Below are 23,189 nucleotides of genomic sequence, written 5' to 3'. Positions count from 1 at the left end.
TTTCCGTTGGTGCCACAAACTGTACTTGGCTAATGCTGATTATGAAATAAAAGCATCTAATGCTGATTATTTTTTTTTTTATGAAATAAAAGCATTTGTCTCGCTAATGGTACCTCTTTTATCATTAACTTACTACCAACATCAATCACAAAATTGATTTTGATCAGTTAGGTACTTATGTAAGTTTTACTTAAGTGCAATCAATGAATCAGTTGCCAAAGATAAACTGTTTTCTTTTCAATAAAATTAATGGACGCCGAATAAAAATGGTTTGACACCATTGAGTACCTAACTATACACCCACGGAAGAAAATTTGGATTTCATTGTATTGTGGTGGCCCGTAGTGAAGAATTTATGCAAGTAGGATTAAAACTTGCTAATAACCAGTAGCTAACTTATTAAAAGCTGGGGCAGTAGATTTTAAGAACCTTCTAATTTTTTTGTATCGTGGATGGAAACAAATATGTAAATATGGGTGACCATCTTGTCTTATGTTTCAGCAGACACATGGCAAGTCCCGGTTGTCTTGTCAGGTTGTGACATCCCTTAGGTACGGGTAATCAGCAAAAGCAAGAAAGCCTGGTCTGACTCACAACCGAACCTTACAGAAGGGTATCGTCCCTCAGGTCACCGAGCTCTTTATCGTCTCCACTAAAAACTAACTTGTTGTGCCCGACAAGGTCCATAATTGTTTCTATTTAATTTTATCCACCAGCCTTGTATACATTATGGGATGCAGTAAGGTATTGAGTATTGTGTTGATTTGAAGAAATCAGACAGGCAGTCGCCCCATGTAAAACAAGGTACCTTTTTTTTTTAACGACGTAAAAAATCATCAAATGACCCCTCCCGCTGTGGGTTAGCAGCGGTGAGGGAGTGTCAGACTCTTACTGACTAAAAGCCGTCGTGTTCCGTCGTAGGCCTTCTTATGTGCTAGGGCCGCGGTACCTCTTTCGAACAACCCGCAGCCCCAAAAAACAAGGTACCTACATTCGTATTTAAAGAATAACAGGAAATTATTAAATAACTGTAACTATATGAACGGAACAGAATGGAAATCGCATCCTCGGGCAGCCCGAGGATGTGTGTGGTCCTTTTAGGCCGTATATTCGAAAAACTTTAGCCTGCCCTATGGGCAAATAAAAAAAACTGAAAGTTCCCATGTGTCAAATGTGTGTCAGTGTCATTATTTTGCTATTGAGTCCCAAATATTTTTTGCATATTAGAACATTACATCTCTTTCCTTCTCGTAAAAAATGTATTATGCTATCTTGCTGTCGTAAAAAATGACAGCTGACAGGCAAATCTGAGTCAATTTTGTTACTGAAACGCGACCGCGCAGCGAAATGATCCCGAAAATCAAATAAAAACTATGATCTCATAATATTCAAATAAATTCAAATGTGGTTTCTACTCATTCCGTGTTATTTCATTTAATTTTAATGTTACATACTTAAAGTTTTTCTTGTGCAAAATTGTAACATCAAGGAAACATGCAGCAGTCTCCTTTCGAAAATATATTCAATATTATAGGTGGGATAACGGAAGGGAACGAGAAACCCATGAAACATGGCTTCTATAACGCCTTTGCCCTATTTATATTGGCAATATGTTGTGCCGCAATGTATGTTTTATACCTCATCTTGGAGCCTTTTTTCAAGCCTTTATTTTGGGCTCTGTTAGTGGGCTCCTTACTCCACCCATTCAAATATAAGCTGTCTAAGAAACTGAAGTCATGGTTCGAAGATTTAGAGAAGACCAACACTTCTGTGGTAGTTGGTTTGATGATTATACCAGTGAATGTGGTCAACTATGCTTCTGATACTGTTGGACAGCAGTTCATAGATCATTATAAGGTGAGTCAAAGGTTGGAGTGTAGCAAAGGGTGTGCAAGGCTTTTGGGACTTAGAAAATTTTTCATAAAAAATGAAAATTTCTGAAAATGTCTAGTTTTTCATATCTATCGTATAGAATACTTAAAAATAAGACGAAAACCATCTGGGCGCTTTTTGTCTAGGACCAAGGAGCCCCGTAGCGGGGCTCCGTCGACTGGCAACCTCGACTTAGGGCAACCCCGACTCGGACAGGGGTCTTGCAGACCCCGCCATCCCCTTCGAACCTAACCTGTTATTTTTTTTTAAACCACCCAGAAGTAGGAGCCGACTTTGCCTTTATTTACAATGACCTTCAGTGCTCATTTTCAGGTGAACCGTTGGTCCTAGGCAAAAGGTGCCCAGATGGTTTTCGTCTTATTTTTAAGTATTCTATATGATAGAAATGAAAAACTAGACATTATGAAAAATTTTCTGAGTCCCAAAAGCCTTGCACACCCTTTGCTACACACTAACCGAGTCAAATTAAGTCAAGGTTACTCTATTGCTAAAAATACATTCTTATAAAAGGGTAAGATATGTTTACACCAGTCAACATTAAGAGCCTAGCTCTTGAGGGTGCAGCTCCTTCCATTTAAACCTATCTAGCGCCAACTCCTGAACCTTCACCTTTTCTTAAATTTGTTTACACCAGTACCAAATTATAATATAAAAATTACTGTGGATTTTATTTAAGAAAACTGCATTTCTTTGAATACAGGTTCTGAATGATTTAGTGGCTTTACAAGACATTTTACACGTTTCTATTTTGCCTGCAATTCATTCTAGATGATTGAGCCAAGCAATGTCATCTGTTTCATGAGATAGTAGCGAAGGGGAGTATCACAGCATTCCATCTCATTGACTAGCAATATAGATTCCTCTATAAAAAGGCCATAAAAAGATGATGAGCAAGCAATAAGAACCAGCTAAATGTAATTGGCATGCATATTGATAACAACACTAAAAGACATTACTTTTAATGGCCTATTACTACATCGAGGATTGTACAGTAAATGTGTGTTAATTACTTATTCTTTGTTCTTAGCAAAATAAATCATTTTGCTTACAGGACACAATTTTTTTTATGAAGGGGTCTTAGAATTTTCATCAAGTTACTATTTATTTGGATACAAAACAAACTAGGAATGAACATTATTTTGAGATTAATTAGTAAAATTTTCTGATTAATGTGTGATATGAATCACAGAAAGTATTTTGTACTTTTGAAGCCACGTTGCAAAATATTGATTACAAGTTTAATTAAGTTCAAGGATATCTATAGTTATTTATGAGTTCATAAAATTCAATAATATGGGAAAATATTACTTTAGGAAAATGTCACTCTTAATTAAACAAGCATCAAAAACACTCCTGGTACATTTATAGTTCAAGTTCATCACTCACCATCCGCCTGCCCTTGTCCCAATTTTATTTGGGGTCATCGCACCATATCTCATCCTATACATACTCTTCTATCAGCCACCACCTCCCAAGGAACATTCTTACTAGCCATATTGCCTTTCAAACAAGTTATCATTTTATTATTTCAGACTGTAATAGGACTGTTATCTGCGATATTTGTGTTGCCGTGGCTGTACAACTCGGTGCCAAGAAGTCTGGTTTGCTTATTCTGGCAATTCAGCAGCTTCATCAGCTTCTCCACTACTTTACTCATCAGTGTCTGCAGCTCATATATTGTAAGTTGTCATAACTATTATGTACACATATTTTACTACTGAAAAAAGTACCTAAACTCTAGACCTCAATTATTGCACCAAGGGTTTACCCCTCATGTTGCAAGTGGATGTAGGAGATACATTGAACCTATTTCTCAAGCAGACATTTTTCTTTCTACCTTTCATAATAGTAGAAAGGACTTACAGGAAGGTAACTGCACTTTAAAAAGAGTCTTATAAACTGGTATGAAACCAGCTAAGTTAATAATAATTTCCTTCTTCTATAAGCACCCTTTTTTATTAATTCCAGACTTTAACAATATTCTTAGCTTACATTATAAGCGTGTACATACTATGGACACCGCAGAGGGCATCTATATTTCGCATGACGTCACAACTGTTATGGCTAGTCATTTCGAGTTTTATCGCGAGCCTCACTGGACCGCTGCAAGTTTACACCTTTGTCTTCCTACAAGCAATCTGCATCACAGGCTTTGCTTTAGAAGTGATTGACATACATAACAAGATGTTGGAAAAAGGTTTGTTAACTATGTAAATATTCTTGAAGTTGCACTTGTTTTTTTTCTTTTTATGGCCATGTACACAATCGAGGCTCATTGTTAACGCCAAATTCAAATTCCAGATCCAGAAGCTTCCATGATAGTAGCATTACACAAAGCCATAACGTATGAACATGAAACGGAAAAAAAGCCTGAGGAAAATCCTGAAGAGGATACTCACGTAGAGTCCAGTGAGCAAGAAGGTACTCCAGAAAAAGATACTCCGTCCCCCGTTACGCCAGAAACATCAGGTAAAAGGGGAAGCTGGGCTCCTACTGATGCCACACAAACTTCCCCACGGCATGCTAAAATGTTATTCAAAACGAGAACACTGTCCGCATTACCTTTGTCGAATCCGAAAATTAAATACGATACCCGATTGTTGGCAGCCTTCAAACAAAGGTCGCTTGACGAGAATTATATGAAAAATAACTTCGATAACGATGAAGAAACAGCAATATACTTCAAGCTTCTATTCTTTGGATGTTTGTGTATGCTGGTGTGGAAGCATATCTGGTTATTACCAGTAACGTTGTTCTTTTTGGCCATCCATGTACTGAAAAGGTTGTTGGACTACTTTGGTGTGTGGCTGTTCTTTGAGAATCATTACAACAATGTTATGGGCAAAATTAAGGCCTGGTGGAAATTGAGGTAAGGATACAAGTATATAAGACCTTTTTTCTTTACACCTTCATTCTGAAGGATCTTTAGGAACTTCTCCCTGTACTTGGACAATATATAGCCAATGTGACTTGTGAATACTCTACCTTCCCAACAGTGAAAGCTTTTTTAAATCGTTTCAGTACTATCGGCGCCTTCAGATTCGCAAACAAAAAATGTTACCTCTTTATATTACTATACAACGTATACATAATAACAGGATCTGTGATTTTGCAGGCAATCAGCATTACTCCCCGCACACGTGCTCGGCTTGGGCAAGGTGGCCTCAGTCTGTAACACAAGCTTCAGAAACATGGCGTACAGCTCCGTAGACACAGTATCAACGTGCATCGTCATTGTAGGACTAATCCTCTTCCTTACCTTCGCTATTATCTTCATATTTATCCAGGTAAATTGTTAATATTTTACGTTTATTAGTTTGTAACTCAAGATCTAGTTTCATGGCAATTGGAACTATGTCAGCCGTACTTAACATTCTGAAAAGGCCAGGTGATAAAAAAAGTTGTTAAAATACAATTCCCTGGCTGCAATAAGTTAAAAAATCGAAGGGGACTGTTTGACACTTGCTTATAGGCACAACATGGTCATCTATTACATACACTGGCTGAGAAGGAACAAAAGAGGTTCAATTCCATTTGTGAGAATGTGCGCCCTTCAAAATTGGACCTTATTCTCAAAGACATAAGGTTGAATTCTATTACTAATATTTATCCATACTATTTCAGATATACTCAGAAGCGATAGTAGTGGTCCAACTGAGTGGTAGTCTGTTGAACAGTACTTATGTTCAGAACAGTGAATTGCATGCGTATCTGCCTGAAGGTTGGGAGGAGAAACTTGACTCACTCATTGATAACGCTTACACTTATGGGAGGGAAGGAATCTCAACTGCGGTGAGTGTAATAGTCAGCTAGTATTAACCATTGAAGTAAAACCAGGTCTCTCAGCTGTCGTCAAATAAGTTTGCCGCTCGGAAATCGGTCTTTTGATGTCTTGCGTGTGCGCAATTGTGTTTAATAGGTCAGTCGGAGTCTACAAAGTAAGTTGTGTTAGCCAATATTCGATTCGTTGTTTATTACAAAGAATAAATAAATGTTTTTTAATTTTATTTTTTTCTTTGTCTGCTTTCATACGGAATAATAAAGATTTGTAGCACCACCGAACGCACGCCGCGCTCGCGTGCGCACTCACACTGTGTCGGGACGGGACACCGACGCACACTAGCTCGCCGCGCCACCTTTATAAGGAGCCACCGAGCCATCGATCGGCAGTCTCTGCGCTAGCGCGCCGCTGTATCCACGCATTGGAAGAGCCCGCCTAGCCTGAGCCGCCCCTGCCCGCTCGCCCGTGGTGACGTATCCTGCTTGTTTCGTGACGTCACGACACGAACTGGCCGGGACCGTACCGCGCGTCGATCCGTATAGAGTTAGTGTAGTCATACGAGTGTAGAATTAATGTTTACACATTTGTAAGCAAATAAACTGCCTGGAAGTTTCACCCCAAGTTTTATTGAAGACCTTAACAATCTTACAATCTGGCGCCCAACGTGGGGCCCGGAAGCTGGCTAGCCCAAAACAAGGAACACGTAGAAGAATAAAAGAAGAACCGCTGAACACCATGAGTTTGTCAACCGAGCAATTTGAAAAGTTACTGTCAGTAATTGGTAGTAATCAACAGCGACGGGGTTCTTTTACCACCTGTAAGGTTACATTTAATGGTGCTAGGGACACAGAAACTGTGGAATCTTTTCTGGCTGCGGTTTCAGTGTTCAAGTCTGTGGAACAAATCCCTGATGAAGATGCCATTATGAGCGTTCCCTTAATTTTGAGAGAAGAGGCAGCTACCTGGTGGAATGGCATAAAGGAACAGGTAAAAACCTGGGAAGAATTTATTTCAAGAGTTCGCCACGCCTTTGCCCCCAAGAGACCTGGGTACCAATTATACCAGAATGTGGTGAACATTAAGCAAGGTGAAGATGAACTCACAGAGGTGTTTGTTGCAAAGAAGAGGGCGCTTATCGCACAAATGCCAGAACCACACTCGGAAACTCAACAAATCGATATGATTTACGGGCAGTTACGGTACAAAATCAGGGTAAAAATGCCACGCGACACCGTCAATACCCTTGACGCCCTAGTGAAGGCAGCCAGGGGTATAGAACAGCTCCTGGTTGAGAAGAAGATCCCAGAAGAAGGGACAAAGAAGGAGGAAGAAACAGGGAAGGTGCCATTTAAAAAGAAGCGCTGCACATACTGTCGATTGCCTGGGCATTCAATCGAGACATGTCGGAAGAAGGAAAAGAAGGATCTCGCTTCTGGTACTTCTGATGCTTCTGTCGCCAAACCTGCGCCTAAAAATGTTGCCATGGGTACTCAAGCACCATCGCCCTCCACACCAACGTTTGCATGCTACGGATGTGGTACACCAGGAGTGGTCCGTTCAAAATGCACCACCTGTGCCAACACTAAGCCGAAGGTGGGAAGAGCTGAAGTAAGTTTCTGCTCAATCAACACAGCAGATGTACGCGCTCGGCCAATTGTGGGTATTGCTATAGGCAAAATAACAGGGAACGCCTACGTGGACACTTGCGCGAAGACAAGCGTTGCCTCATACGCGCTGTACAAATGCCTGCGTAGACTTGGCTTTGCGTTCCAGACACAACAGCTGATGGTGAAACTGGCTGATGGCACCACTACTCAGAGAGACGTATTAACGGTGGAGGCCCCCGTTAGTATCTGCTATCGTGTTGTACCGACGACTTTTATCGTCTTCCCAGAAGCTCGTGAGTCTCGCACACTGTTGGGTATTGGGTTTATCGAGGATGCCAAAATGGTACTCAACGTACCTCAGAAGACATGGCATTTTGAGGATCACCCTGGAGATGTCTTCGACCTTCAAGACGAAGATGCTGAGGAGATATCACTGGCCAAGATGGAAGCTACGCCTATTCATTTTAATCCTCGGTTACGTCCTATACTAAAGGATGTCGAGATGCCTGAATTTATTTCCCCTCTGTCACTAACTCCAAGGTACAATAGCATACGAGAACCGGCGCTGCCACGATCCAGTATATGCTCACCAACAACTGACCACCCATCCAGCGGAGAACCAGCACTACCAGAAACAAGTGCCTGCTCCACACATGCAATGCCATATCGCGTAGTGCCAATTGCGCTGTCTCCCATTAAAAGGAAGCGAACATTCGATGGGTATTCACCAAGATTCGTCGACTTCATGATCCGTGATGCCCAGATACAACTTCACGGTGCTACGTGTGAACTATCTCCACATTCCAAGGCACTTTTTCCTAGCGACCATAGTAATAGTAGCACTGATGTTGAAATTGGATCTTTGGAAGTGGTTGAGGTCTCATCGGATACCCTAGACGCAACTCAAAAGTCACAGCTGATGGAAATACTGTGGGATTGCCAAGAAGCTTTCAGCGAGAGTGGAGAACCAACCACCCTCACAGAACACTGCATCGATACGGGTGAGCACAACCCCATCTCTGTACCTCCATATCGTTTATCACCGCCACGATTAGCTGTGTTAAAAAATGAGGTGAAGAAGATGTTGGACAGTGGAATAATCGAACCATGCTCATCACCCTGGTCTGCACCCGTTGTAATGGTACCAAAGAAAGACGGTTCAGTACGAGTTTGCGTTGATTATCGTAGACTCAATGCCATCACGGTCCCTGACAAGTATCCTATCCCACGTATCGATGACCTGCTTCATGCAGCTAAGCCAACGCCTTTCATGTCAACCCTGGATTTACGCGCAGGCTATTGGCAAGTGAAGGTAAAACTCGAGGATCAGGACAAGACGGCATTCATAACCCCATTCGGTATGTACCGTTTTAAGAGGATGCCATTTGGACTTCGCAATGCACCCTCTACATTCCAGCGTTTAATAGACCGAATTCGAGTGAGCCTGGAGAATGTAAAGATGTTAGCATACCTAGATGATTTAATAATATTTTCAACTAGCTTTGATGGACATCTAGCAGATTTATGTAAAGTACTAAGAAAGCTGCAAGAAAGCAACCTTCATGTAAACTTTGGCAAGTGCCGATTTTGTTGTTCAACCATAAAGTATTTAGGCCACATTATTACGCCAGAGGGTCTGAAGACTGACCCCGAGAAGGTGGAAGCAATACAAGCTTATCCAGCGCCGAAGAATTTAAAGCATTTGATGACGTTCCTACAGACCTGCTCCTGGTACAGGCGATTCATCCCAAACTTTGCCAGTGTCAGTGAACCACTCTCCCGTTTAACAAGGAAAAACGTGATATGGACTTGGACAGTGGAACAGGAACAGGCCTACCAAGAGCTAAAAACACGTCTTACATCCGCCCCGGTGCTGCGACAAGCCGACGAGACGAGGGGTTACATCATCAAAACTGATGCAAGCAACTATGCACTTGGAGCAGTTTTAGTGCAGGGGGAGGCAGAAGAGGAACATCCAGTTGAATATGCCAGTAGGCTTATGAGCCCTGCAGAACGCAATTATTCCACAACCGAGAGGGAGGCTCTCGCAGTTGTTTGGGCCCTTAAGAAATTTCGCGGATACATTGAAGGCCTTCCCGTAACCGTGGTTACGGACCACCAAGCCCTGAAGTGGTTGATGTCATTACGGTCTCCAACTGGTCGATTAGCTAGATGGGCCTTGCAGATACAGGCGTATGACGTTACAATCAAATATACACCAGGTAGAACCAATGTGGTTGCAGACACGTTGTCCAGGCCTGTTTGCGATGAAAGCACTGAAAACACCTGTGGAGTGTGTAGTGTAGTTGTGGATATGCCGCAAAGACCGTTATCCGAAATAAGGAAAGAACAGCTAAAGGATGAAAACCTCGCCAGCATCGTAACCGCCTTAGAAGATGCAGATCGAAAAGATAGCGCCATATACTGGAGTAACAAAGGGTATGTCATGAACAACGGATTGTTGTATCGATATCACCCGTCGTGTGAATCAGATGAGGCTCAGCTTGTGGTACCGCAACATGAATGGGCTAACATTCTTTCGGTATATCATGATGATCCTTTGGCGGGACATTATGGCACTGACAAAACATTTCAACGCATATCGAAGCGGTACCATTGGAAAGGCATGAGAAAATATATCGAAGCGTATGTTAAAAACTGTGTTGCATGCCAGAGATTTAAACCGTCCAATCTAAAGCCGGCTGGTTTACTCCAAACCATGCCCGTTAATCAACGATTCGAAACCCTCGCCTTTGACTTGTTTGGACCTTTACCGTCGACGACTAGCGGCAAAACTTGGATACTAATAGCTGAAGATATTGCTACTGGTTGGATCGAATTATTTGCCCTGGAAACTGCTAGCGCTGAAAATTGTGCGACAGTTTTGTTGAACGAAGTCTTTCTCCGTTACGGCGTGCCAAGGCGCCTGATAAGCGATAATGGACCACAATTTGTCAGTGCAGTGATGCAGCAAGTAACATACTGTCTACGAATTAAGCACACATTTACACCAGTGTATCACCCGGCAGCAAACCCTGTAGAAAGGAAAAACAGAGATCTAAAGACGCAGTTAGCCATTTTGGTCGGAGATGACCATGGGAGTTGGGATGACAAATTACCCAGCATACGGTTCGCAATGAACACCGCAACCTGCCTCAGTACAGGACATACGCCAGCGTACTTAACCTTCGCTCGGGAGCTGCGCACTCCAAATGACAACACCTACGACTTTCGACAGATTTTAGTTTCCGAAAACTTCGTGCCAGAAATTACGCCGAAGTTACTACTCCTCGCTAATACCCTAGATAAAGCTAGAGATGTCAGAGAGAATCTGGAAGAGCGCCGAAAGAAGACGGCAGACCAAGGACGTAGAGAGGATCCAGGTTACTCTCCTGGTGACTTGGTATTAGCGACAACCCATCCAATAAGTAATGCTGCCCGAGGAATAAGTGCAAAATTCTGTCCTCGCAGGGACGGTCCCTATCTAATCCTAGCACGTCATGGTGCTTCATCTTATCTGATTTCAGATCCCACTACTCCAGATAAACCCCTTGGAGTATATCACACGTCTGCCTTGACTCCGTTCCAGGGCCCTGCGGCGAGTCCACTTCCGCCGCCAATACGCCCACTGAAGAAACGCGGGCGTCCGCCTAAGGCCAGGCCTACTGAGGACTCCACTCCGCCCTCTCGCGGACGAGGACGGCCACGGCGACACGCTTCGTCCTGCCCAACATCGTCAGTGCAACATTAATTGTGACTGGCTACTCGTCGGGGCGCCTTCGCATCCAGAGGGGGAGCCTGTAGCACCACCGAACGCACGCCGCGCTCGCGTGCGCACTCACACTGTGTCGGGACGGGACACCGACGCACACTAGCTCGCCGCGCCACCTTTATAAGGAGCCACCGAGCCATCGATCGGCAGTCTCTGCGCTAGCGCGCCGCTGTATCCACGCATTGGAAGAGCCCGCCTAGCCTGAGCCGCCCCTGCCCGCTCGCCCGTGGTGACGTATCCTGCTTGTTTCGTGACGTCACGACACGAACTGGCCGGGACCGTACCGCGCGTCGATCCGTATAGAGTTAGTGTAGTCATACGAGTGTAGAATTAATGTTTACACATTTGTAAGCAAATAAACTGCCTGGAAGTTTCACCCCAAGTTTTATTGAAGACCTTAACAATCTTTCAATCTAACAATCTTACAGATTGACAAAATTGTAAGTGATTATTTAGTAAAAGCAAAGACTGAGAGTCGCATGAATTGTGTACATACAACATATAATCATATCTGCTTCACCATAATATATAAATATTTATATCACAAATATTGTCAAATATTGATATTAGCATGAAAATCAATGAATGCCCTAATTTCATTTGATTTATAATTGTTAAAACAATTCACAAAAATGTCTGCATATATAGGTCATCATTTTCTGTTATCTTTGTAAGCTTGTATATTAGTATACATACAAGTCCTAGTGTTACCAATTAAAAAAATCCATTACATTCCGACCTCTTTGCAAAACTTTTTTTAATTAAATTAAATAATAAATACAGGTTAAAAGTTTACTAAAAGAAGGCGACCCGGAAAAGATACAACGGGTAGAACATCAAATCCTAGAGCTTTGGGACCGAGTGTACCAGAGTTGGGTGTCGGGGCACTTTGCGTCGGCCGGCGGGCCTCAGGTCGACGGCTCGGCCATACAGGACTCCTGGGATAGCTTCGTTAACGACGTGTCTAATACTCCCGGTAAGAAATAACTGAAAGACGGATTTTAGCCACAGAATAAAGTATTTTTATTCTTGGTATTGGCTGGGAATTTTTATTTATTTATTTATTTAGGATTGCCAACAGGAGTCAACACAATTACATGAGCTAAATCATTTTATATAAATCATATACTTTAAGTTTTTGAAAAATAACTAGGTATATTTTATGACAAGAAGTTTTCCAAAGGTTCCACAAAATTGATAAAAAACGCGAAACAATTCAACTCAATAACTATATCTAGCAATGATTATTATCTAACCATTTTGGTGGGGAGGTAAACGTATCCCATCTCGATCAGCAGTTTCCGTTTTTGTAAATCTCTTCTTAAGTTGGTCTTGGTTTACCTTCAAATCTCTATATAAACGAAACCTTTTTAATATGACTTTTTATACCATTTACTTTCTATCCAGCTATGTTCGACTTCTCCGGCATAGCAGCATGGGTTCAAGCAAACGTCGGTACTCTGAGTGCCATCGCGACCAGTATCTGGGCTCCTCTAGCAAGCAACGTGTCTCTCTTAGCTGGGTCTCTAGGCGCCTTCACTTCGCTGTTACTGTGTGGCGGCAGTGCCCTCATTAATATGTTTATTAATTTGGTAAGTGTTAACGTAATTAGATGGTAAATAAACATTTAACAAATTATGTAGCTTTAGTAGGCTTTGTCATTATTTACAAATTGAAAGTCGGCACACCTTGCACGCACGGCTAGTCCAAAGTAGGCGGCCTCATTCACATTCAAATTGACATAATCAATATTGTTTGATATCAGACGTATGATTCACCGGGTATCGACCACCACTCGCGCACCTCTTTTCGACAGTCCATGGGGACCATTGCGTCAAATAGGTCGTCAAATAAAAGCTACTCTCAATCACCAAACATTTTAGTCCAAATTAATTTTCTTTCATGTATTTCAAATGCTTTTTGCCATTCATTAATTGTAACATATCCTCTTGCTAGGAGTCGAGCGTTGGTGACTTCACCAGAGTTCTTAACTTTTGCGGCTGCCATCATATATAATTGTTTACTATGTTTTTTTTTCCTAATAAAAGATTAATAATAAATAAATAAATAGTTTATTTCACACAAAGTTTACAAAGTTGAACTATGACTATAAAAGCATAAAAGTTTGTTTAGGTCAACAATATGAGGTACCCTGACTCCTAAACTAGGTGTAGGCCTGTAACTTAGAAGTCAGTGATTCTCCGTAAAAAAGTCATGTCATATTAATAAGAGGACAATGAAGAAATAACAAATTAACAAAATAGTGTGACTAAACTATATCTAATGATTCTATTTTAAATGAAGAGTTATTTACTTCTTCCTATCAGGTGGTGTTCTTCACAACATTATTCTATCTGCTGGCTTCAAGTAACGCGCTCTACAAACCAGTGGAAGCGATCACTCAGATGCAACCCAACTTCGGACCCAGGCTCGGCATAGCATTGTCTGTGGCTATCAATCAGGTAAACAGAACTGGTGTTGTACGGTAGACCGCACATCAGTGGTAACTGTCATGCACCTTAACTCAATAGTAATAAGTACGATTTTCCTATAAAACTGTTACCACTGACCTGACGTTGACTGTACAATTGAATTTCGTATAAAAATCACCCCGCGCTAACATCAACCCGCGGTTTTACCCACGTCCCGTGGGTAGTTTTTCACCCGGAATACAAGTTGCCTATAACCTCGTTAAATGGGCTATCTAATACTGAAATAGATTCTCTAATGAATCAAATAATTCCTATGATTTGCGCTCTTCACTTTATATTATATTGTTAGTACCCAGACGTTCAAAATGGCTAGACGAAACAATAAGACTATATGAGCTGCATCGATACAATTCATTACTTATTGGTACTGAGCTGAGCGCAACATAGCTGGAAATATCTGTTGTACAAAAAATTTTTGGTGAAAATGGTGGCAAGATATTTTAACGACGCAATTTTTTAATGATCAACTTTTTTGGATTCTAATCTCATAGCAATTAATAATTTTACAAGGTTATCGTGTAAAAAAAACTCAAATTACCAAAGTTCAGAGATAAACAGAAATATTTCTATTCTGATTTGATAACGAAAACTGCGTAGAAATATAATTAAAATGTATGTCACAATTAATTATGAAACATACCTAACTATTCTGCTTTACCGGACATCCGTAAACCTATCACCAAGAAGATAATTCACGGAATCTATTCTAATATAATAAAGCTGAAGATTTTGTTTATTCGTTTGAAAACGATAATCACAGGCACTATAGGTTCGATAAAAAAAAACTGTGTTAGACATCCCATTTATCGAGGCAGGCTATAGGCGACCTAGTAATAGATTAGTTCCCAAGGGACGCGTGTGAAACCGCTGGCACAGCTAGTTAACTTACATAGAAGACTAACTATTGTCAATTATATGTGTTCCATATAGGTGTTCAGGGCTTCATTCAAGATGGCGTTGTTCTACGGTCTCTGGACGTGGCTTGTGCATAACCTGTTTGGCGCCAAAGTCGTCTATCTACCGTCAGGTAAGCTGAACTAGGTTTTTACACACAGAAATGTCACGCAGACAGTTATCAAACCTCCACCAAATCACCTAATTGCCAATCCATCTGCTTCCTTCCACTTATGTATCTACGTAAAAGGTTATAAGTGCGATATTTACCGTAAATGTAAATAGGGAAATCTTTGTGTTTATAGACAAAATGGGAGTCAGCACAAATCAGTTATTTAAGCTGAACGTAAATAATGATTATAGTTTATCAAAAACTCTGTAAAAGTGTGCCCATTTAATAGGTATGATTATTTCTACAAATAAATAATAATTTCGGTATAGGTCAATATTGAAGACATTGATAAAACTTTGAATTTGTTTTTTTGAAATGTAATTTTCCTCATATGGGTCACTATTATTTGAGATAATGTAATGATTTTAAAAAGTATTGACAAAAAATAGTAAGACAGTGTTTTGAGTTAATTATGGACTGGCAGGATGCAATTTTAGAAATGTTAGGTAATATAAATAATTGTGCCTTAGTGTAGCTCACCTATTGTAACATTATCCTTAAACATGTCCTTGTTATCTAAAGGCCAGGGACAGCATACAATTTAAATTTAGTCGGTATCAACAAACATGACCTTAGTATACAATTACAAGTACCGATAATATTCCCAGACATTCTGTTACTGGCTCTTTCCATACACTGCTTAAACCTCAGTCCATATCGTAGGTACGTCTCTCGTTATAATTTAAAAATAGAACATGTTAATTAAACCCAAAAAAATATGCAATTAGTCATCGGCGAAGTACCTAATTACAAAATATTTTCTTGAGCATGCGCAAACATTTTTTTTTTGTAATTAAAAAAGTCCCAAGTCAATAAACTGGGTGATAAAATTCATGAATGTTGTAACGTCACATTAGCGGAGAATTATCTCGGGATGATGTTCACACTAGTCGTGTGTTATTTTTACTGCGCGCGCGTTATTGTGCAAATCGGTGATTGTGGACGCACGCCGACGGAAAACGTGTATTTTGTGTGATTGTGATGGCACACGGGAATGTCATGTTGTTCGCTGTGTTGGTGCAATCGGCCCTGAGCGTCCGGATCAACTTCACCAGCTGCCAAGACCCGGAGTGGGCCTGTGTTAATAACTCGCCCAGCGAATTGGTGTACAGTTGTAGTGTCGCTAGCAATGTGAGTAATTTTTTTTTCCTCAGAATTTATATTTCAAAACCTTCAAAGCGTTTTAAATATGAGTGATTTTTTGAAGAAAGGTCCTAATTTAGCCGTTATTTTGTTCTAGGACTTCATAATACATCTGAAAGATTACTACACAGACTTCATAACCAGCGTGACAGTTCAGAACTGCAGAGACTTGCGAGTCGTCCTCGACTGTCCTCTACTCCAGCGATCTTCAAAGCTACAGCGATTCAAAGTTAAAGACTGCGATAGACTCGAATTCGTGTCTCTATCAGCTACATCCTTACTTCAAACCCCGCCTGAAGTCACCATAGAAAATGTTAAGGAAGTAGTATCCTTACCAAGAAAGATTTTCAAGTCCCCAAGCACCGCAACAGAACAGAAATGCCTTGGGGCCAGCACATTGAAAAGGATGCGAATTTCAAACAGCAAAATAAACTCGATAAACACTAGAGCAATTTATAATGTGACCGGTATAAAAAGTATTCAATTTGATAACGTTACAATAACAGACGTTCGTAATCAAGCCATTGAGGCAATTATGGGCCCTGACACTGTATTTACTATCGCTAACAGTAGGATTGAAAACTTAGAACTAAAAGGAATCACAGTGCAGAGCACATCTGCTACCATATCAGACAATACGTTTATCGATATCATTGGTGGCGCACTAAACATAACTGCGGACAATTTACTCATAATCAATAATAGATTCAGAGAAATACGTGCAAACGGCCTGGTACTTAAATCTGTTTACACAGACATAACTCAAAACGACATCACTAAACTGAAAACTAACGCTCTAAACAGCGTCAAGTGTCTCAGAAAAAGAAGCAACAAGAAACAGTTCAACTTCGCACGGAACAGAGTTGAAAACGTCGAACCGCACTCAATCACATTTGACTACGCCAGTTGCAAAAGTTCCGGAACAACAGTCACTATAACCAACAACAAAATAGACTGCAAATGTCGAAACATTGCTTTCCTAAACAACAACAGTGAACTGAACAACCTTATTTTGGATACCTCGAGCAACAATACTTGTTTGTTCGCGCCGTGCACGCTACCTGTTGATATCGTGAAGATGTTACAAGAGAGTGACATGTGTTCGCTGAGCCTCGACCCGCAAGTGATGTGCCTGCTGTACAGTGACAGACATAACAACAACGAGGTGACGACAGACGATGACGTCACGGAGCCCGCGCCCACGTTCTATTTGATACGTCAGGCGAACTCGCCCAATGGTGACGCGAGCGCCGCCATGACAGCGGTCGACAAGGACGACCTTCTCAAAGACACACACTTGAACATGACTAACAGAACTGCTATCAAAGTTGTGTTCGATTCCTCTAAGGATTTCGTGGAGACGCTTCGAAGTACGAGTTCTTCGCGCAAGAGACCTGCTGAAGAGCCGAAATCGCCTCCAGAAGAATATGTGAACCGCTGTGTTGGTACACAGTGCCGAAATAATGTTGCCTACGATAGGCAAAAAGCTTTAGATTTCTATAAATATGTGTACGCACAGTTACGGCCACCGAGGATAAGCGATATAAAGAAAAAGAAATCTTAATTATTGTTGGTCTTGTGATTACTTGTATGCATAATAAATGTTATTTCACCATCTTATCGTTTCAATTGGCCTGTGAGAGTTGTAGGTATCTTCAGATTATTGCAACATTGTATTTACGCGTGCACCTTGTATGAGAGTATGATCTCATCCTAAATGTTGGATGTGTTGAATGGAGTGTTTTTTAAAAACAATTGGGATTACAGAAGTTCACTGAACCTTACATCAGAAAAAAAATCTACAATATCTTCCTAAGTCGTTTGGAATGTGTTGCAGACGTTTACTAGTACTAATTTATTTCCAAATAGGAAGTTATCAATACTTCTTCATATTTATTTTTTGGAATACAAGTAAATGTACGAGCATTATTTCAGTGTTAGCGGCGGTGTTAGGGGCGGCTCCGTTCCTAGGTCCGTACTTGGCGGGAATTCCGGCGGCTTTGGACGTGTGGCTGCAAGGCAGGCCGATGGCTTCGTTGTTGTTGCTCATAGCTCAGGCCGCGCCTATCGCCTTCCTCGACGCCGCTGTCTATGCTGAGATTAAAGAGTAAGTTTCATATACTTTAGAAACAAGTATATCCATAGTACCTAATCAAAACTATAGAACATAAATGTGACTGTGAGTTTGTTTGTTTGTTTGTTATGGATGTTTAGATAAATTATGTATAGACTACTCTTCAACCACATAACTGAAGTATCGACTTAGGGAAACAACTCCGCACCTACATAGAATAGTCAAAGTAATATGTTTTTATTTTAAATAGGCCTTTGCAGGCTCTTATGGCACTAGTTTCACGTTTCCATAAAGTTGGTCTCATGGAGAAGAGTCGGCAAGAAACTCCATAGACACTCTTTTTTTTAAAGTAATATGTTCACAACAATAGGTTTAAATGACCTAAGTACGTAGTAAGATACCTTCATGGGTCCTTTTATTTTTCCAGCGGAGGCCACCCCTACGTGACTGGTCTGGCTATAGCCGGCGGTATATTCTACCTGGGTCCCGAAGGCGCGATCCTTGGGCCGCTGCTCCTCTGCTGCATCATGGTTGTGCTCAACTTGTCTTCCACATTCCTAAGGGACACGCCTTCTGAGGAGAGAGCGGCCCTGCACTCGCGTGTCAGGTAAATCTTACGGTTGGTCGGAATCAGTCTTGCGTTTGTCCATGATAGAACAAAATTTCAAACTTAAAAAAAAGATATGATCTTCCCTGCCTCTACACTGTATGGTCAATAACAAAAGTTTTTAATAAAATCTCCATGCTGTGTTCAGCTGCTCAAGTAATTCTCTCGTGTCCATAGTATTTTGAACTTAACGATACATTTTTCGAGAACGCCAGCAAAGTGTCATCTCACTAACATAGTTTTAGTGCATTTATTGAAATCCATACAAAAACATCAGCTTAAAGAGTAGGCCACATTACTCTTAGGCGAATTTCACTGTCATAATACCTACTATTTGAGAGAAGGCTTATTCTGTTCTATCGTGGACTATGCGCTTGTATAAACGTATTGTGTGTACCAAATGACTGATTCCTACGTTTATCGAGTTTGGAATGAACATCCCAATAGGAATGCTGACATTTTTGCCATGGAATTGTAATCAACTACAAACTGACAAGTGGTTGTTTTTAAATATGCTGTTGAACTTTTCAAAAGTTTTAAAAATAACTTACATTAAAAGAAATATTTGGTTTTTCGCTTGCCTCATAAGCAGAAGTGATAATTTGTGCCTCTTACTCAATAAATACGCCAAGCGTTTACTTGGATAATGTTAGTTCAACAGTATATACAGCTAAGCTGTTCCCTTTAAATTGTGTTAAAACTATTATCCTTATAAAACTCTATACTTAAAAATATATAATATATCTTCTTGTGGTTAAAGAAAACGCACAAAATAATCTTTAAATACAATGATATCTCATGTGTACTTTAATTACCATGGAGAACAAAATGATGAGCGGAGATGTTATAGTGGAAATTCTTCTAAGTAAGTCGCCAAAATACGGGTATTCGAGGGACGAAGAACGTTACTGACTCCGCCCACATGGCCTTCTTGGGAACCCTTTGTAGAAGCAAAAATCTTCGACAGATGTGTCAACGCCACTCGTAACTCACTCGTAACTGATCGGTTTGGTGACGCCCACCGTTCATTTATTTGACCTAAGAAGAAGAATTAGACGGCGCATAATTGACCTACCTGCCTCATGGCATCTCCGCTCATCTTTCCTTCCTCCGTGTCAATTACCTGTTTCGTATAATTCGAGATTTTGAAGTAGTACTGTCTACTTATGACTTTCTCTGATGTTTTGTTAATTTAGGTAGTTGTTGGGATGTTTTTAAGATAAGGTGTGTATTCTATCTGTAAAGTGGTTGCTTTATATATTTGTTTTCTGCACCGTACTTTCTATCTTTGAAGCACCATTAGTGAATTGAAAGTTTAAAATATAAAATAAAAAAATTAAATAAAATGTTTTAAAACTATGCCATGTTAAAATGTAGTAAGAATGCTTGCTTTTATATTATGTGTGGTAAGTATTTACTGGATTATGCACGGTTAAATAGCTTTTGATATGCCTGTAGCATGCACTATCAAGTATCATGCATCTTGAAATATAAACATTGAGGTACTTCATCTATTCAAGCATCCAATCTCATATTCTGTTTGATAATTTTCGATATTGTTGGAGGATGTCTATATCTATATAAATTATCTTCTCTATACTGTTTGCTAATACCAAATATTCTTCTGATAGTTTAAGTATTTAATATTTATTTATATTTCGTTACAATATAATATGAACGCAGTTCAATAACAAAGCTTTATGTAATTATGTTAAATACTCTGTCTTCCAGTGTTATAGGATAACCCACCGACTCTATATATTAATTTCTATACTCTTCCTCTATTTACTTCTATTATATAAAAATATATAATTATGATACCTGCTATAATAAATGGACGTTTGTTTACAGATACGGTGCTTATCTCTGATCGGCTTGCATGGACCACTAACTTGTAACGAGGTCATCCCATTTGTCAATTTGATATAAGCAATATATGTAACAGCTCAACACCAAATGTCAAGAATAACTTGCATCATACATTTACACTGCGGGACAAATTAATGGGACACTGATATACATTTAATTTGAACTAGTAGAAAATAAGTAAAACATACAAAAAGTACTCCCTTGAATTTGTTCCCACGTGTATTTATTTGTATTATAATTATAATATTTCATCAATTAGCGTCAAACATCGCACGCAGTTATTATGTTTAAGCTATTCACTGACAAATGTGTCTGTGTTCTACTATGCCAAAGAGAAGCTAACGACCGATCTCTTTAGGAACAATTGCATGTGCCGTTGAATGTTGTAAACGTATATCAAAATATATATGTATGTACTTATTTATATAACGTGTATACAGACACCTTATGATCGTTGAATCAAATGTATTGTTGTGATGAGTAGGCCAAAACTTGCAGCCAATCACCAGTAGTCGTAAACATTATATTGAATTCGAAAAGCATTGAAAATGCGATGGATTCTAGGGTTGCAATTGTACTAAACCCACTATAACTCACCTGACACCGTTCGCTCATATGTTTTTTAAATGCGAGTAACATTTTGTCGTTTGAAGTTGACAGACTTAATGAGAAATAGTGTAAGTGGGTCCCAATGTACGCGACACTTAATGCAATGCTCAATGTACTTGTTGTTAAACACAAGTTTCGTTTGTGCACTAAGATAATAATTTTAGCACTCAGTATTACAAATTATTTGGAGATTAATATTTTATTTTAATATTTATAACAGAATATTGTGTGTATTTTTGTTGTTGTCTTTCGTCTCAAATATATTAACTATTAATTTATTAACCGTTTATGTTGTCAAAAATTGTCAAAGTATGTTTTGTTAAACGTTAACGTTTATTGGGTTAATATATCCGCCTTATTTTCTTCCGCAATTTACAATGCAATGCAGTTCAAATAGCAATCGACAATGACCATGGAACTTTTAGTCAGTAGTTATTTATTCAGAGATTTTTAACATATTTATCTATTATTTATTTATGTATTTATATTTATATGGAATTATATATAGATTTAGGAGTACCTAAGTATTAACTTTCACAAAAGCAACGATAAAATAAATAATGAAATTAAAAAAAAAAAAAACTAAATCAGATTTGGGTAATTAGAAATGCTACAATGAATTTTAATTCGTTCAGCCACGGTTAAGTTTGAAGCCATAATGAAATTGAGATATAATAATTTTGAATGTATTATTGAGATTCTGTACAAATTTTAAAATCAGTAGAAATATTCTGTGTACATATTTATGATATTGACACTTATAAGCTTTGAGTTACCAAAACTTCTTATCCGTGACTGCACTAATAAGGTATATAGATATATACAAGATAAAATTACTTTTTTGATACATTCTGTCATATTTTATTGTCTGTAATATTTTATTTTATTCAAAGGGACTGAAATACAAATCTTTCCTAGTCTTTATATTTTATTGTATCTGTATAGTTTTTTTATTGATGATATTACTGAAATGACAGTGAAAACACTATAGAAAAAATATTGTTGGTCAATGTAGTGGCACGATAGTGTAAAAATCTGGACTAAATAAGTCTTTTTCTATTATTGCAATATTTCGATGTAATAGTGTATGCTTTACAAGTGAGCGTGTTTCACCACTCTTTGACTTATCATATGTATATGTTTTATTAATATTAGGAACATCTTTGAGATTATTTATTTGAGGTTATTTCGTGCTCTCTTTATATTATGTATATTGTCATTTTAAAATAACTTATATAGATTTACAAAATCGACTTTAAAAATATAATTGGATAGTGCCTGACATACACGAGTCCACATAAGCATATTTTACAAGGGTTGTTATACATTTTTTAAAGAAAGTTGTGATATGTGTGACATACAAAAAGGTTGTATTTGTTCCAAAATATAGTATTGCAGTGTGGTCGTACTAAAAAATATAAAGTGGTGAAACAAGGCCAAAACGTGATGGTTGATTTAATGAAAATGGTGCTTTTTGATGATATTAGACGTTATCTCGAATCGAGTCTCCGTTGCTATAAATTTTGTAATGGCCTTTTATAGGTAAGGGCCTTTATTTTATTATAAAGCTATAGCTGTTCGTAAAATTGACGTTTTCTATTAATAAGGTCACATTGTTTGTATATTTTGTATTATTTTAATGTTTGCAATCTTATTGTTTGTTGTGAAGTACTTACTAAAGCTATTTATACGCCTGGACGGTTAGATAACATAATTATACCTATTCAATATAAGGGTAGCTATATTTCTACCATATTCACCCTAAGACCTAATACTATATAGAGTTCATAAAACCCAGGTTATCCTCCCGGGGTGTTCTTAATATTTTTTAAATTGGAATGAATCTCGAATAAAAATGTATGACCATTGTGTAAAATATTTTAAACTTATAAAAGAAAAAATAGCTACCCAGTTCAACCTTAAAAATAAATCTATAAGCTATACTACCTACAGATTAAAATATAACAAAAAAAAAATAGTTGTAAATGAATGAAACAGCAAAGCCCTTACCAGTTCGTGAAGAATCGTCCAAAGATTAATTTAGATGCATCTGTACTATATTGTATTGCAGGTATTTATAATTAGTTTGTATCTACAGCACGCATATTCGCATTGTTAACTAAAACTTATATACTTAATATATTATTTGCTTTTTTAATGCGCGTCTCATTTCAAAACCAGTCTATTCCACCGGACTTGGTGGTAAAATTACGCATCACATTTTACACGAATTTCAACCTTATGTAAGTAAATGTGTAAAACTTGAATTTCGTATG

General features: G+C 39.0%; 2 protein-coding genes across 5 annotated transcripts; both read left to right on the top strand.

Moving 5' to 3' along the window:
• Positions 1-1,290: 1,290 nt before the first annotated feature.
• On the top strand, positions 1,291-23,071 carry LOC110373372 (transmembrane protein 245). Of its 4 annotated transcripts, XM_064039602.1 has the most exons (15): positions 1,291-1,857; positions 3,426-3,572; positions 3,862-4,090; positions 4,195-4,762; positions 5,009-5,180; positions 5,518-5,685; positions 11,482-11,493; positions 11,837-12,029; positions 12,461-12,645; positions 13,381-13,515; positions 14,476-14,572; positions 17,690-17,861; positions 18,256-18,435; positions 19,632-19,659; positions 20,287-23,071. In XM_064039602.1, the coding sequence occupies exons 1-14, from the start codon at positions 1,495-1,497 to the stop codon at positions 19,633-19,635; spliced, it is 2,625 nt and encodes an 874-aa protein (XP_063895672.1). In that variant the 5' UTR covers positions 1,291-1,494; the 3' UTR covers positions 19,636-19,659; positions 20,287-23,071. The 4 variants fall into 4 exon arrangements, 3 of the variants coding, with proteins under 3 accessions (XP_063895672.1, XP_063895670.1, XP_063895671.1); XM_064039600.1 differs by lacking the exon at positions 19,632-19,659; XR_010277452.1 differs by lacking the exon at positions 11,482-11,493 and having other exon boundaries at positions 18,256-19,659.
• LOC110373399 (uncharacterized) lies at positions 15,373-17,369 on the top strand. Its single transcript, XM_021330663.3, has 2 exons — positions 15,373-15,742; positions 15,852-17,369. Exons 1-2 carry the CDS (start codon positions 15,593-15,595, stop codon positions 17,316-17,318), a joined length of 1,617 nt encoding a protein of 538 aa, XP_021186338.3. The 5' UTR covers positions 15,373-15,592; the 3' UTR covers positions 17,319-17,369.
• Positions 23,072-23,189: the final 118 nt, after the last annotated feature.

This window comes from Helicoverpa armigera, chromosome 20, assembly GCF_030705265.1.
Source record: "Helicoverpa armigera isolate CAAS_96S chromosome 20, ASM3070526v1, whole genome shotgun sequence".
Taxonomy (NCBI): domain Eukaryota; kingdom Metazoa; phylum Arthropoda; class Insecta; order Lepidoptera; family Noctuidae; genus Helicoverpa; species Helicoverpa armigera.
The sequence above is the reverse complement of the archived record's forward strand: the minus strand, read 5'-3'. Positions and strand labels throughout refer to the sequence as shown.

Coding starts and splice junctions, on each gene's coding strand:
- LOC110373399 (XM_021330663.3), top strand. CDS start 15,593: ATGGCACACGGGAATGTCATGTTGTTCGCTGTGTTGGTGCAATCGGCC. Junction 15,743..15,851: donor GTTGTAGTGTCGCTAGCAAT/GTGAGTAATTTT, acceptor ATTTTGTTCTAG/GACTTCATAATACATCTGAA.
- LOC110373372 (XM_064039600.1), top strand. CDS start 1,495: ATGCAGCAGTCTCCTTTCGAAAATATATTCAATATTATAGGTGGGATA. Junction 14,573..17,689: donor AGTCGTCTATCTACCGTCAG/GTAAGCTGAACT, acceptor GCATTATTTCAG/TGTTAGCGGCGGTGTTAGGG. Junction 17,862..18,255: donor GTCTATGCTGAGATTAAAGA/GTAAGTTTCATA, acceptor TTATTTTTCCAG/CGGAGGCCACCCCTACGTGA.